The 13,514-nt window shown below is 42.9% G+C and overlaps 1 protein-coding gene across 1 annotated transcript in view; it reads right to left on the minus strand.

Moving 5' to 3' along the window:
* Window positions 1–11,248: 11,248 nt before the first annotated feature.
* LOC146662499 (cadherin-12-like) overlaps window positions 11,249–13,514 on the minus strand; it is a 103,544-nt gene continuing 101,278 nt past the window's right edge. The window contains exon 12 of the mRNA XM_085419165.1: window positions 11,249–12,572. Coding sequence (XP_085275291.1) covers window positions 12,061–12,572 — 512 coding nt within the window. The 3' untranslated portion in view covers window positions 11,249–12,060. The remainder of the gene's footprint in view (window positions 12,573–13,514) is intronic.

Below are 13,514 nucleotides of genomic sequence, written 5' to 3' on the forward strand. Positions count from 1 at the left end.
GCCACAAGGCTTTAGGTGCACGGTAACACATAAGTGCATAGCCAATGGTATTTTTTTTGGCAGAGCTGTAACCAGAGAGTATGAGAAAACTGTCTCAGAAGAGGTACAGTAAGTCTTCAAGCAATTTGTGAGGAGAGACTCTTCTGACTCTACAGAGGCTGATGACTTGTTCCACCACCAGGAAATCAAAAAAGTCTTGCAGAGATGGCATTAGTAGTCCTTCTTCATCTACAGACTTTATTAAACTAGAGGCAATGGATTCATAAATGCTAAATAACATTTTTAAACCAATAGGAATGTGTATAATTTTAATGAGGGCATGATAGTTGCTTCTGGGAATTACAGGTATGATATCATTATTGTTTGTTTCTGTGTGTTTTTAATTAAATTGCATTTGAAATGAGAGGTTCATCTACACACACACACACACACACACACACACACACACACACACACACACACACACACACACACACACACACACATATATATATATATATATATATATATATATATATATATATATATATATATATATATATATATATATATAATCCCAATAGAATGTTTTATTAAAAAAAAACAAACTTAGAGGTTTGCACAGCCTTGACACAGTCATGTGCTCTTGGAGTGCTCTCTGGTATTAATCAGTAATCTGTTTAATTTCACAGATCTCTGGTCAAATCTCTTCAAGGAGTCTGAGTCTTCCACACATTTACTATATCAGCGGTGCATAGAAGGAAGGCTTCAGGCAGGATGCTCTGCAAAATTCAATACTTTTGGAGCTCTCACTGTCAGCAGACCCACATCCAAACTGAGTGTCATGGTAAAAAGGTTAAATGCAGATTATTTGTACTTAAATACCACAAGCACCTCTGTGGTTGAAGAAGAAGTGAGAAGTGCATTTTTAAAGCATCTTGGCCCAGTTCTTTGGAAGCTCCACGACTTGGAACAGTATAGAGGAGACATGTCTACAAAGTTGGAATAAACTCCTTCGAGCATGCAAAATGCGCGCATCCCTACCATAATCCTGTACTTTATCAAGCAATGTCAGGTTTTTGCACAGGGAACCAACTTCAGTCCCTCCCTCTTGCAAAAGACACAAATGAAAATGTATTTATTTTTTTCAACATTATGCAAACATTCTAAGAAAAGGATGACAGTAGACACAAATCTGTGGGCAATGTTGTTTTATTTGATACACATTACATGGGGACAGCTTTGTAGTAGCTGGCTTGGTAATAACATGCACATTTGGCTCTCACCAGCCTAACCTGTTTTGTATTGGCTTTAAAAATAGCAAGCACTCCACTCCCTTGGGGCAGATACCATGTAGAAAATGGTCTGTGTCTGTTAGTGTTAGTAACGCACACAAGGAGCCGACTAAATGAATATGAGTTCAAGCAATGTGTACTCTACGTTCTAAGACTGAACAGAGCACAGAGTATATGGCCCTTAAGTCATTCAGTGGTGAAATGAGAAGGTGCTTCTCCTTAGTTAATGAAGTAGCAAAGACAATGGGGACTGAAATATTGCTATTTAGGGATTCCTGGTTGTAACAATTACATTCTGTGCCTCAATTATATGAGAACGTATTAAAACACTGACACAATAACTTTCCCTTTTAAATCCAAGCCTATTTAACTTTGTATTTCTTATTGTTTTTGGATTGTCTTTTTTTATGCTTTTTATTGTGTTTCTGTCATTTGTGAGGTAATGTCAAATAGTATTTTCTGCTTGTCAAAAGATGGACAAGAAAGACAACCATTTGCAAGAAGAGGTAAAAGGTATGTGTTACTGGCCTAAAAGTTGACCTTTTTAGGTTGCGTTGTACCATATTGACCTGCATTAGAGATACACGGCCTTTTTTTCTATTTATATATAGTGTCACTGCCTTGAAAGAATGAGTCAGGGCTGGAGTAAAGTACTAGCTGTGTGCTGAGTCATGGTGGCATTTAATGTTTAATGCATTTGTTTCCATTCTTGTTTATCGCCGAGAGCAGTAATATCCAGGACCTTCAGAAATCAAGAGTAGTCATTGAAGATTGAGCTGAAGATCAAAAATAGAAATGGAACAAACTTTGATATGCTGGTTGTCAGATTACAGAAAATCACTGAAAACAGCTTTCGATGTAATATATTTGTTTTTATACGGGAGATGTGAGAGTGCTTTCTCATTTTATTCAATTTGATTCTCCTTTAATTGTTTTTATTTCCCTTGCCATTGTTCTAATGTACTTTGTAGCCTCTGCATAGCACTTCAATTTGGCTCTGTGCTTATTTTATCGTATTGGATGTCTGTTTATCTTAGACTCAGTCTATTCATTTTCATTTCACACTAAGTAAGCAGCAGTGGGATTACAGGGACAAGACAAAGTTTAGTAGAAGGGACTGTATACTACTCCATAAATACATGCAATCGTGCCATATTTAGCTCCCCGGGTTAGAAATTGAATTATCAGAAATTTTTTCGATCAAAGTCGCCACAGAATTAATCCTGATTTTTTTTATTTAGGTTTTTAATTTTCTTGGCTTTGGTGCAGTCACGCTGCCATTTTCACAGAGTAGAACATGTAACACACAGAGAGAGACGATTTAGTTCGACTTCTTATGAATCACACCACAGGTGGAGAACAGTGACAAGCTGGAAAATAAAGATACTCCATACAACAAAAGAATTCAGGTTATTTTACACATGGTTTTGAAATTTGTGGATGGGTTCAAAAAGTTACTTTGTGGCTTAGTTTTATAAAACCATCAAAGGAAAAAATTACTGTGGTCTTTGTTTCTATTCACTGGCTGACTTTTTCACCCAGTTCTTTTCAACCCAACTAAAGATAGGAAGCCTCAAACACATCCCTATGTTAATTCCAAGTAGATGATCTGTACATATGCCTAGAATTTATAGTGTCATTTATGGTGCAGTCTGTCATGATTCGGGATAAAAATAAGAGCCGTTTTTCACCCTTTTGAAGTAAATGGGATTTGATACCCATGCAGTACAATACAATTAAGCATAAGGTCTGAACCTTTAGACAGCAATTCTCCAACATCATGTCAATAATCATTTTCTATTTGGCTGCGATCAGCTTCACTTTCTTAGTTGTGCCATATATCTGGTACATCTGGGTGTAAACTGCCTATTTAAAAAGTTATTTCTGTTTCATCATTATGTCTTAATTATTCCATAACAAAAGCTAAAAATGTTCTTAGAGTGCAATAATGACTGCTGTGTTTACCTATATTCCTCTGTCTCAAGGTTAGCAGCAGCTGTCACTGCATAATTAATAGGGTTAACAAAAGTAAGTGGCCAAAGATGCGCAGCTTTGCACACTAAGATCAGCAAATTCCTGTAAAGCAAACCTGTCAGCTTAGTGAGAACTCAGTGGCAGTAGTGACAGGCTTTTTTTGCCATGTACATATGAAATCCACTTTCTAAAAGCATCCTACATGCAGAATAATACAAAGTGACTGGTATTAATTAGCGCACGTGCATCTTTGAGCCTTATAATCCCTGAGGGGTTCTTTAGTAACCGAGGCATATTTCCATAGCCAACTCCAAAGTAATAACAGTACTCTTGGTGATGTGTATTCATTTATTTCGTCTAAGCAAATAGTTTAGTGCCTACAACAATAGGGGAGTTGATTTAAAAGGTGTCTTGACAACTCATGATTGTTGAATCATGACAGCTATGCTCTCACAGGCTAATATGACTCAGAAAGTGAATGCTGCACAAACATCTTAGTTCAGAGCCAAACAATGGTCCCAGAGCATGAATGTCCCGTATATTGTGATATTTCTCTATGTTCCAGAGTTACAGTTTTGTTATTGAAGTATTGACAAGTAACTTGCAACCAAGGGGACATTTTCATTTTATGGAGTTACTTAACTCATTGTGGAGTACTGGCAGTAAAAAGAAAAGAGGAGCAAGAACAATGGGACTGGACAGTGTTCTTCACCGGGGCACAGAAGGCTGAACCCAGTCCAACATAAACAGTATCAATGCCATCACTTTTTTTTTGTTGGCGGTAGTAATGGCCGCTTTCCCCTGAGCTATAGCATAGATTGTGCCAGTTCTCTCATGTTTATGCAGGGGATGGCATCCCCCTCATTCCCACACCCACCACAACCCCCTGTTAGTCCTGATGTCTCTGTTTGGTTTGGTACACAGACTGTGCCACAAGACAGAGTGAGTCACAAGCAGTGTTGGAAATGCCGTCCTTTTAGAACAGCCACACAGGGGAATGGGGTGTTTATTGATCACAGTTGGTTACTGTATCCGCTCAAATACTGTGTCACCAAACTGGGGTTGTAGCAAAGATTTGTTTTCATTACTGGGTTTTTTTTTCAGTTATCCATTCATTATCCATTCATTTCCTTTTACTTTTCTGATTCAGGTTTGCGGTGGAGGTGGAGCTTCTCCCAGCTGTCACTGGATGACAGGCAGGATACATCCCAGACTGGTCATTCGTCTGTCACAAGGCTAACACATAGAGACAGACAAGAATTCACACATATTACAAATTTAAAATCGCCAGCTAAACTACAACAAGAAGAATGCACTTTAACTGTGGGTGAGAGCCAGACTACCTTGAGATTGTAAATGTAGTGAACATGCAAACTCCACACAGAAATACCCCAGCTGGCTCTTCCTGTGAGACAACAGTTCTAAGTAGTCCACCACCACCATAGTATTTGAACTGCTGCCACCAAATTGACCCCTGGCATAAGAATGCAGCTAAGATTTCTTTTCATTTTCTTTTTCAAAAATGAGCCACAATTGCAATAATTCTTGCATTACACCATCAGTTAATACAGTACAACAAAAGTGTCACGATCCTGGGTCTTAGGACCCAGTGTTTTGAGTTTTAGTTCATTTTGATGTTTATAGTATGTTTAGCTCATTAGGCCTCCTATGTTGATTTGCTTATTAGTTCCCCCTTGTGTTTCAACCCATGTTAAGTCTCCCCTGCCCTTCATGTCTCTCTGTGCCCCCTCTGTTCTGTTTATGGTGTGTCTTTGCATGTTTGAGTTTCTTGTTTTCTGTCACCCTGCATTGTGCATTATGTTCTCATGGTTGGTCTTTTGTTACTCCCTCTAGTCTAGTCTCTTGTGTTCAAAGCTGAGTATTTCCCTCTGTGTATTTTGGTTCTTAGACCTCTGCCTTATGGTTTGTCTCTGTTTCTTAGTTGCTGTCTCCACGGTGTCTAGTTCGCGTCTCTGTGTGATACTTCCTGTTTTACTTTGAAGGTCCATGCCTCATGTGAGTGTTTCTAGTTTTGCGTCTCTGTCCTGATTTCTCCCAGCTGTGCCCTCCTTCTGTGTCTCATTCCCTCGTTATCCCTCTGTGTATTTAAGCCCTGTGTTTCTCTTTGTCAGTGTCGTAGTCTCCATCATAGCTGTGTGATTTTTCCCTGTGGCTCCTTGTGCTTTAGTTTTCCCAGTTTAGCCTATTTTGTATTGTTTTTCGTGTCCCACTCCACGCCAGCAATAAAGCTGTGTTTTTTGAGTTTACCTTTTGTCTCTGTGAGTTTGCGTTTGGGTCCTACTTTTGCCTGCACACAGCCGTACTGTGACAGAAGACTACGACCATTACATGGACCCAGCAAACCGCTCTCAGCTGCGTGAGCATCAGGATGCTGCCTTTGCTGAGCTAGAGGAGGAGCTCCGCTTGAGGCCGTGGTGCACTCCTGACTACGGGCGGATTTTCCGAGGAACGCGGCTGGCTCTCGGTGGTCCCCGGAGCTGCCGAAAGCCCCCACCTGCCGCTTCACCTGCACCCAAGCCGCGGCCGCTTTAGGTGGGAATTCTCCGCGTCCCTTCAATTGCCCACGCTCCAGCCTCCGTGTCGCCGTTCTGCACGCCGGAGGCTCGGCTATTCTCTCCGCCCACTTCCCCTCCCCGTAGGAAGCGGCGCACACACCGCAATAAGATGGACCATGTTAAGCAACTCCCGGTGGTGAGTAACACTGATTATCCTTCTTCCGCTTCTCTGGACATTAAGAACAATAGACACACTCCTGATCCTGTCGATGTGTCCCTGATGGACGATGACATAGACTGGGAGAAGTTTTTTCATTTTGCTCCCTCTGAACAGGGAGAAATCACAGACAATAAGCACTCGCCAAAGGCTGTAAATGCTGTTAAAGAGAAAACTGTGAACCACTCTACCAGGTCAAACACACTCAGTTCCGGTTCCGTCTGTTCGGGTTTCGTCAGGTCCGGTTCAGTCATCCCCAAGTCAGCTCACTCTACAACTGTCAACCCAAGGATTTCAAAAACTATTAAAACAAGGACTGCTAATACTAAGACTGCAAAACATGAAGTGGACGGCGGGTTCATTTTTGATAGATCTGTTTTTGTCGACCCTGAGCCTGCTGTTTCTAAGACTGTTTTTTTCTGAGCCTGCTCCTTTTCCTGCTCGTGTTTCTCCTCCCGGGGCAGCTCGGGCCCAGCGTACCTCTGCACCCGTACCAGTTCCTCGGGTGGGGGAGGCTGAGGCCCAGTTGGTCCCCGCTCTGGTTTCCAGGCCGGCTGAGGCTCTGTCCCTTTCTGCACCCGTACCAGCTCCTCGGGTGGGAAGGGCAGTTGCCCAGCCGTTGCCGGTGCCTGTTCCGGTCCCCAGGGTGAGGTCAGCCAGGATACAGCCCGTCTCCGCACCCGTACCTACTCCTCGGGTGGGAGTGGCTAGTGTCCGGCATGTGCCTGCGCCCGTCCCTGTTTCTACTAAGGGCTCAGGAGAATTCGGTCTGCAATCCACACCGCCATCACTACTGCATGCCTTTCAGTCTTTAGCGCTGTTAGCCACCCAGTCCATAGTACACTTTCCCGTGCTTCCGTTAGCTCAGCCCTTAGCCCACTGTGCAGCTCAGCCAGCTCCCCATTGTTCAGCTCAGTCATCTGTTCCGTCACCCACTCAGCCTTCTGTTCAGCCGGTGGTCTCTGCACCTACTGGTCATGCCACGTCAGCTGGTGGTTCCGGAGAACCACACCAGCCTCATGCCTCGTCCGCTGGAGGGCCCGAGGAGCCCGTCCAGCCTCATGCCTCGTCCGCTGGAGGGCCCGAGGAGCCCGTCCAGCCTCATGCCTCGTCCGCTGGAGGGCCCGAGGAGCCCGTCCAGCCTCATGCCTCGTCCGCTGGAGGGCCCGAGGAGCCCGTCCAGCCTCATGCCTCGTCCGCTGGAGGGCCCGAGGAGCCCGTCCAGCCTCATGCCTCGTCCGCTGGAGGGTCCGAGGGGCCCGTTCAGCCTCCTGTCTCCGCTGGAGGGTCCGAGGGGCCCGTTCAGCCTCCTGTCTCCGCTGGAGGGTCCGAGGGGCCCGTTCAGCCTCCTGTCTCCGCTGGAGGGTCCGAGGGGCCCGTTCAGCCTCACGCCGCATCAGCTGGAGGGCCCGAGGAGCCTGTCCAGCCGCCACCTGCGACCGCCTCGTCGTCGCCTGGTCCGGCTGCATCCGAGTCTTCGTCAACGCCTGGGCCAGCCTCTGCCTGTGCTTCTGCTACGCCTGGTCCTGCCTCTGCCTCAGCGTCGCCTGGTCCTGCCTCTGCCTCAGCGTCGCCTGGTCCTGTGCCCTCCAAGCCTCGGCCGGTACGCCTGACACTTGGGCGCCGCCGCTGCCTTCCGCGCGGCCGGCCCCCTGATCGTCGCCGCCGTCGCCTTCCGCACGGCCGGCCCCCTGAACTGTTTCCACGCCGTCGCCTTCCGCACGGCCGGCCCCCTGACCTGTTTCCACGTCACCGCCGTCGAGGTCGGCCCCCTGAACCGTTTCCGTGTCGCCGCCGTTGCCGTCCGCACGGACGGCCCCCTGATCAAATGAACTATGGACTTCTGGACCGTCACCCTCCGGGTCGGCCCCCTGAGGAGTTGTGAACTGTTCCCTGCGCTCCTGTGTTTTTGATGGACATTGTGTTTTTGTGGCTTTGTTTCTGGCCCTCCGTCCTGGACCCCCGCCGCCCGCCCTGGGTGGGTTGTTTTTGGTTTTGTTTTGTTTTTCCTGGTTTTGGGCGTCTGGAATCCGCCCTTGAAGGGGGGGCTCTGTCACGATCCTGGGTCTTAGGACCCAGTGTTTTGAGTTTTAGTTCATTTTGATGTTTATAGTATGTTTAGCTCATTAGGCCTCCTATGTTGATTTGCTTATTAGTTCCCCCTTGTGTTTCAACCCATGTTAAGTCTCCCCTGCCCTTCATGTCTCTCTGTGCCCCCTCTGTTCTGTTTATGGTGTGTCTTTGCATGTTTGAGTTTCTTGTTTTCTGTCACCCTGCATTGTGCATTATGTTCTCATGGTTGGTCTTTTGTTACTCCCTCTAGTCTAGTCTCTTGTGTTCAAAGCTGAGTATTTCCCTCTGTGTATTTTGGTTCTTAGACCTCTGCCTTATGGTTTGTCTCTGTTTCTTAGTTGCTGTCTCCACTGTGTCTAGTTCGCGTCTCTGTGTGATACTTCCTGTTTTACTTTGAAGGTCCATGCCTCATGTGAGTGTTTCTAGTTTTGCGTCTCTGTCCTGATTTCTCCCAGCTGTGCCCTCCTTCGTCTCATTCCCTCGTTATCCCTCTGTGTATTTAAGCCCTGTGTTTCTCTTTGTCAGTGTCGTAGTCTCCATCATAGCTGTGTGATTTTTTTTTTTTTTTTTTTTTTTTTTTTTTTTTTTTTTTTTTCTCCCCCCCCCCCCCCCCCCCCCCCCGTGGCTCCTTGTGCTTTAGTTTTCCCAGTTTAGCCTATTTTGTATTGTTTTTCGTGTCCCACTCCACGCCAGCAATAAAGCTGTGTTTTTTGAGTTTACCTTTTGTCTCTGTGAGTTTGCGTTTGGGTCCTACTTTTGCCTGCACACAGCCGTACTGTGACAAAAAGTGCACAGCCTTGAGCCTCTGAGGCTGTATTTAATCATTATGCATATATGCTCATAACTGTTCACCATGTAGAATTCATATATTTTAGCCTTTTAGGTAGAAAACATTTCCAGTTAGCACAAAGCACAGTGCTTCTGAAGCTGATGGGAGGGCATTACTTTAGGACATAAACTTTAAATAATTAAAAGACATAAAATGGCAATATTTTACCTAAAAATCAAACTCAAAATGGACCTTGAAAGGTAAAATTCAGATGGTTTAGGAATAATCTAATGTAATGTAATGAATACCAAATAGTTTGTACCAAATTAGGTGCCAATCCATTTGGTAGATCCATGGCTAAAAACCTGAGGCTGTTATGGTAGTAGCAATAATGTGAGCTAGATGAGAATTATTAATCGTAATGCCAGAGTCTGCAGTTTCTGTCTACTAAGCCTATAATTTGCAGAATATTTTTGCATTGCACTTGCAATTTTGCAAATGAAAAAATTCACAGGTTTTAATGGTTCAAAAACTTGTTATATGACAAGAGCACAAAATTAACATATTGCATCATAGGCATAGTTGGAGTAAACTTCAGTGGTGCAGCTAAGCTGTGAGGAAAGCTCAGTTCTATAATTGACAAATTGCAAAATGACAAGCACAAAGCAGCATTATTGTCATCACTGTCAGTTGTGGACCACTATCCGTAAAAAGGACAGAGAGGGTGTAGGAGTTAACTTATATCACTGTCGTTGCAATTGCTGCTGCCTGCAAGGATCATAGATTACCTAATGTCCATTTAAACACATCGCTACACATTTACTGAAGCTCTACCTTGGTATACCTGTTGGATGTGACAAAGAGAGACAGAAAGTGGAATCACTTACATCCATCAGTAAAAGATCTACCTTGTATGTCACTGCTTTGGCTTTCATCCAGACCTTCCATTATGTTGTCACCAGAGCATGCCAAGAAAAAAACCAAGCCACCTCATTCAGTTACTGGAGGAATAAACCATTCTAATACCCTACTGAAGTCTCTGTGTTACTTGAAATGCTTGCACCTTGATTACCTTTGTTCAGTATGGCCAAATCCAGAAACACTCTCTTAAAAACCTTTATTTCAATCAAATGATCAGAAAGTAATTTCTCAGGTGCAGGAAGGTTGTGTTACTTTGGTGGTGAGACCTGGTAAAGAGACATGAAGTTGTGGCAAAAAGAAAGTCTTTCAGCTCTAAGGTTTTAAATGTTGGGACATATTAAAATGGTCTGGTCCTTAAAAGGTCTTAAAATTAGTGATATACAACCTCAGATTAACATCAACCCATGACATACCACACAGTGTCATTATTTATTTAACAGAAACTAAGCTGACATACTGAAGCAGCGTGAAACAAAAATAGTGCACCGCTTGATTCAGTAACTTATAGAATCACCTTTAGTAGAAATAACTCCAATTGTTTGCCGTTTCACCAACAAGTTTCACATTGTTGTGCAAGCCCACTTGTATTTATAACATTGCTTTGGTTCATTAATCTTTATTGGCATTTGTTTATCCATACATCTTTCTAAATCCGGTTGAGGTCTGGACTTTTACTGGGCCATTGCAGCACATTTGTTCTTTTCTTTCCCAGCCATTCTATTGCAGATTTGCTGCTGTGCTCAGGATCATTGTGCTGTTGCATGACCCAATTTCAGCCAAGCTTAGCTGTCACACAGACGGTCTCACATTTGTCTCTATAATACTTTGGTCACTTGGTTATAATCTTTTTCACTGTGAAAGGATGGACTTGAAATGGTTTGGAAACAGCTTTACAACCCTTCCAAGACTGATGGCCATCAACAATTGCTTGCACAACCGAATGCTCCAAACCAGCAAATTGCCAAAACCTCTGCTTTTATAGAGGTGCTCACAGTTGATGATGATTAATCAAACAAGTACATTTGATTAGCAGCACGTGGCTTTTCTTAGTTTTACCACACACTGTTTCTGCATTTTGTCTTATCTTTTCTTAAAAAAAACAATGAAACAATATTGTATTTAACTCATTTTAGCCCTGGTAAGGAGTAGATGATTTTATGTCCTGAAACATAAACTCTTTGAATTGAAATAGGGTGCACTTTCTTTTTCACCATGGCTGTATGTATGCTATTTAAACATAATGACATTTGATGGCTAAGTTAGTTAGCAACTCACATTATGAATTTGCCGGTGCGTAGTACTGTAACATCACCCACTGATAGCTAGAACTTACTATTTACACATGTATAATATATACAGCTTCACAATTACACCTAATGTACCTACCAAGAGTGCTCAGGTCCATTCATACAACTTCTAAGTTCACCATAAATCAGACAGTATTATTTTAATCAGTGGTAAGTGAACTTTCATAAGTAATAAATAGATGGAGAGGGATTCTATCCAAGTGTGGTTTATTTAACAAAACAGTGCTTACATGACTCAACTGCAGTATTTAGCCCTAATTTCTCTCTCTCTTTTTTTTTTTACAACTCTAGTACAAGTCTATTCACAGGACCCACCTAATAGAAACATACATTTTCAAGTGGGCCTCGATTAATTACAAAATCCTCAAGTGTCTCCAAAAGTAAAAATACAGATTGATGACTGAGAGATAAATAGATAAATACACAAAAATCGAATCAAACTCAATCAGCCAATAAATAAATATAACAATAAATAACATTCAAAACATCTTTGGCCAAACTTGGGCCACCTCATTGTCCCCACAGAGTTACATTGGTGTTGGTAGATGCTTCTGCCAGTCAGAGCGCAGTGCTGACTGAATTTATCTATGGGGCTCAAAAGAACATCACTGGACATGTGGCATGAAATAGCAAGTGAAAGAACAATTATATTGAGGCACTTTAAAGGATGTTGTTGGAAACGGCAACATTTCCGTGTCTATGCGTAATCCCCGAGAGGAAATAAAATGTAAGACAAGAAACAATATTCAGCCGAAAGGAAATTGAATGACTGCTTAGCTCATGTACTTATGTTATCATATGTTCTTTCTTTCTATTTTTTTATTTTATTTTTTGAGACAATTTGGGGACTGAGCATGGTGAAGCACCAATGAAATAGAAAACAGTGAGCTGAAAAAAAAAATCCCCAAAACATTAAAAATGGATAACATGGGAAGAAAGTAATGATGAAACATTTGAGCCAACAAAAAGAATATTGTTACATATTTGCTTTTTGAGTCTGTGAACAACATCAATGTGCGTTCTCTGTGGTTGCTGAGTTCGACTGAGTTTCTGACTGTTCCCCGAAAATCCCTGCCAGTGTCTTAAAGCGGGGCCCCCAGTCAGTGAGGTAATCATAGTCCTCCTCGAGGTCTATTGCGAGGGACTCAATGGAGCTTAGCGACTCAGCTACAGAGCCATCTCCTTCGTAAGCGTATGTCGCTAAGGAGTCGTACGGCGGGGCTGAGTTGTCCGTGTCATGCTCTTTCAGACGCTGGTTGATGAAGTCTCGGATGTCTGCGCTGTCCTGAGAGACAGGCGGCCTGGTACCTCTTTTCATCTCAGGCTTGACATCCCTGCGGTACAGGTTGTCTTTGACAACCTTGGGATTGCGAAGTGTCCCCATGTCAAACGCGTGCGTGTCCTCTTCTCCTCCTCCTTCATCATCGTAGTGAATCACATTATCCCGGATGTCCTCTTTGGATGACATAAGGGTTTCCTTCTTCTTCTGCCGTCTCAATCCCACGTAGAGAACTACAATAACTAGGAGAACAAATCGAAATGTTTCCATGTTAGATTTCCCAAAAAAATCAGGTTATTTGTGAGAAAAGTAGAGCCTCTTAGAGGTATAGTTTTAACCATTTACAGCTCAAAATATGTGTTGATCAGAGGTATGAATTTGGATTACACAACAGTAAATGTCATTTTAAACAGGACCCCTATAGTCAAAAAAAGATGATTTTGGCATGTCTTAATTTTTACTTGGCTCTACATGAGAACAGATACTGCAGCTGAGATTGGCTGTATGGCAGAGTAGCATGCAGAGAAACTGTGGCAACTTAAATATTAAACCCTATATAAAATTTACTCGACTGGATGGACAGAAGGGTATCACCTGAGTCTCCCTCCTTCACTGAGTCCAGCTGGTTTTATGCTTAATCCTACTGAAAATATTTAATAGGATCAAGATTTATACACAGTGTGGCCCAGAGTGTTCTTTTTTTGAGTATTGTGTTTTAAAAAAATATATATAAAATGCTATTAACATGCGTACACATGAAACAAAGATGATGAGTATGCTAGCAAAGAGGATTAGTGTAGAAATGTGCTCAGCAAAGTGCAGGTAGTATGACTCTAGATGTTTAATCTCATTCCAACATAAGCCATACGTTTTGCCATGCTGTGTCATACCCACGATCAAAAGCAAGTGGTAATATAGAGCACAGGAACAACAGTTATAAGGGGTAAAAAAGAAACCCACGATCCCTGTTATCGTTGTCATTTTTTGTCTAGACATCTGACCTGCAAATCAATGCCTTCTTTTGCCTTGGCATCTCAAAGAATAAGATGTACTCACTGCAAAACATGCTTAGAAAAAAATAGCACAGAGCTGTAAACATTGTTGGAAGTGAAATTGTACCGCTGACAATATACCCAAAGCAACATTTTGTTTTTTCACACAAACCATCAGAGATTGCTCGAGGT

The sequence above is a fragment of the Rhamphochromis longiceps genome, linkage group LG9 (assembly GCF_057381845.1).
Source record: "Rhamphochromis longiceps isolate RC_006_pf linkage group LG9, R_longiceps_female_GT1.1, whole genome shotgun sequence".
NCBI classification, from domain to species: domain Eukaryota; kingdom Metazoa; phylum Chordata; class Actinopteri; order Cichliformes; family Cichlidae; genus Rhamphochromis; species Rhamphochromis longiceps.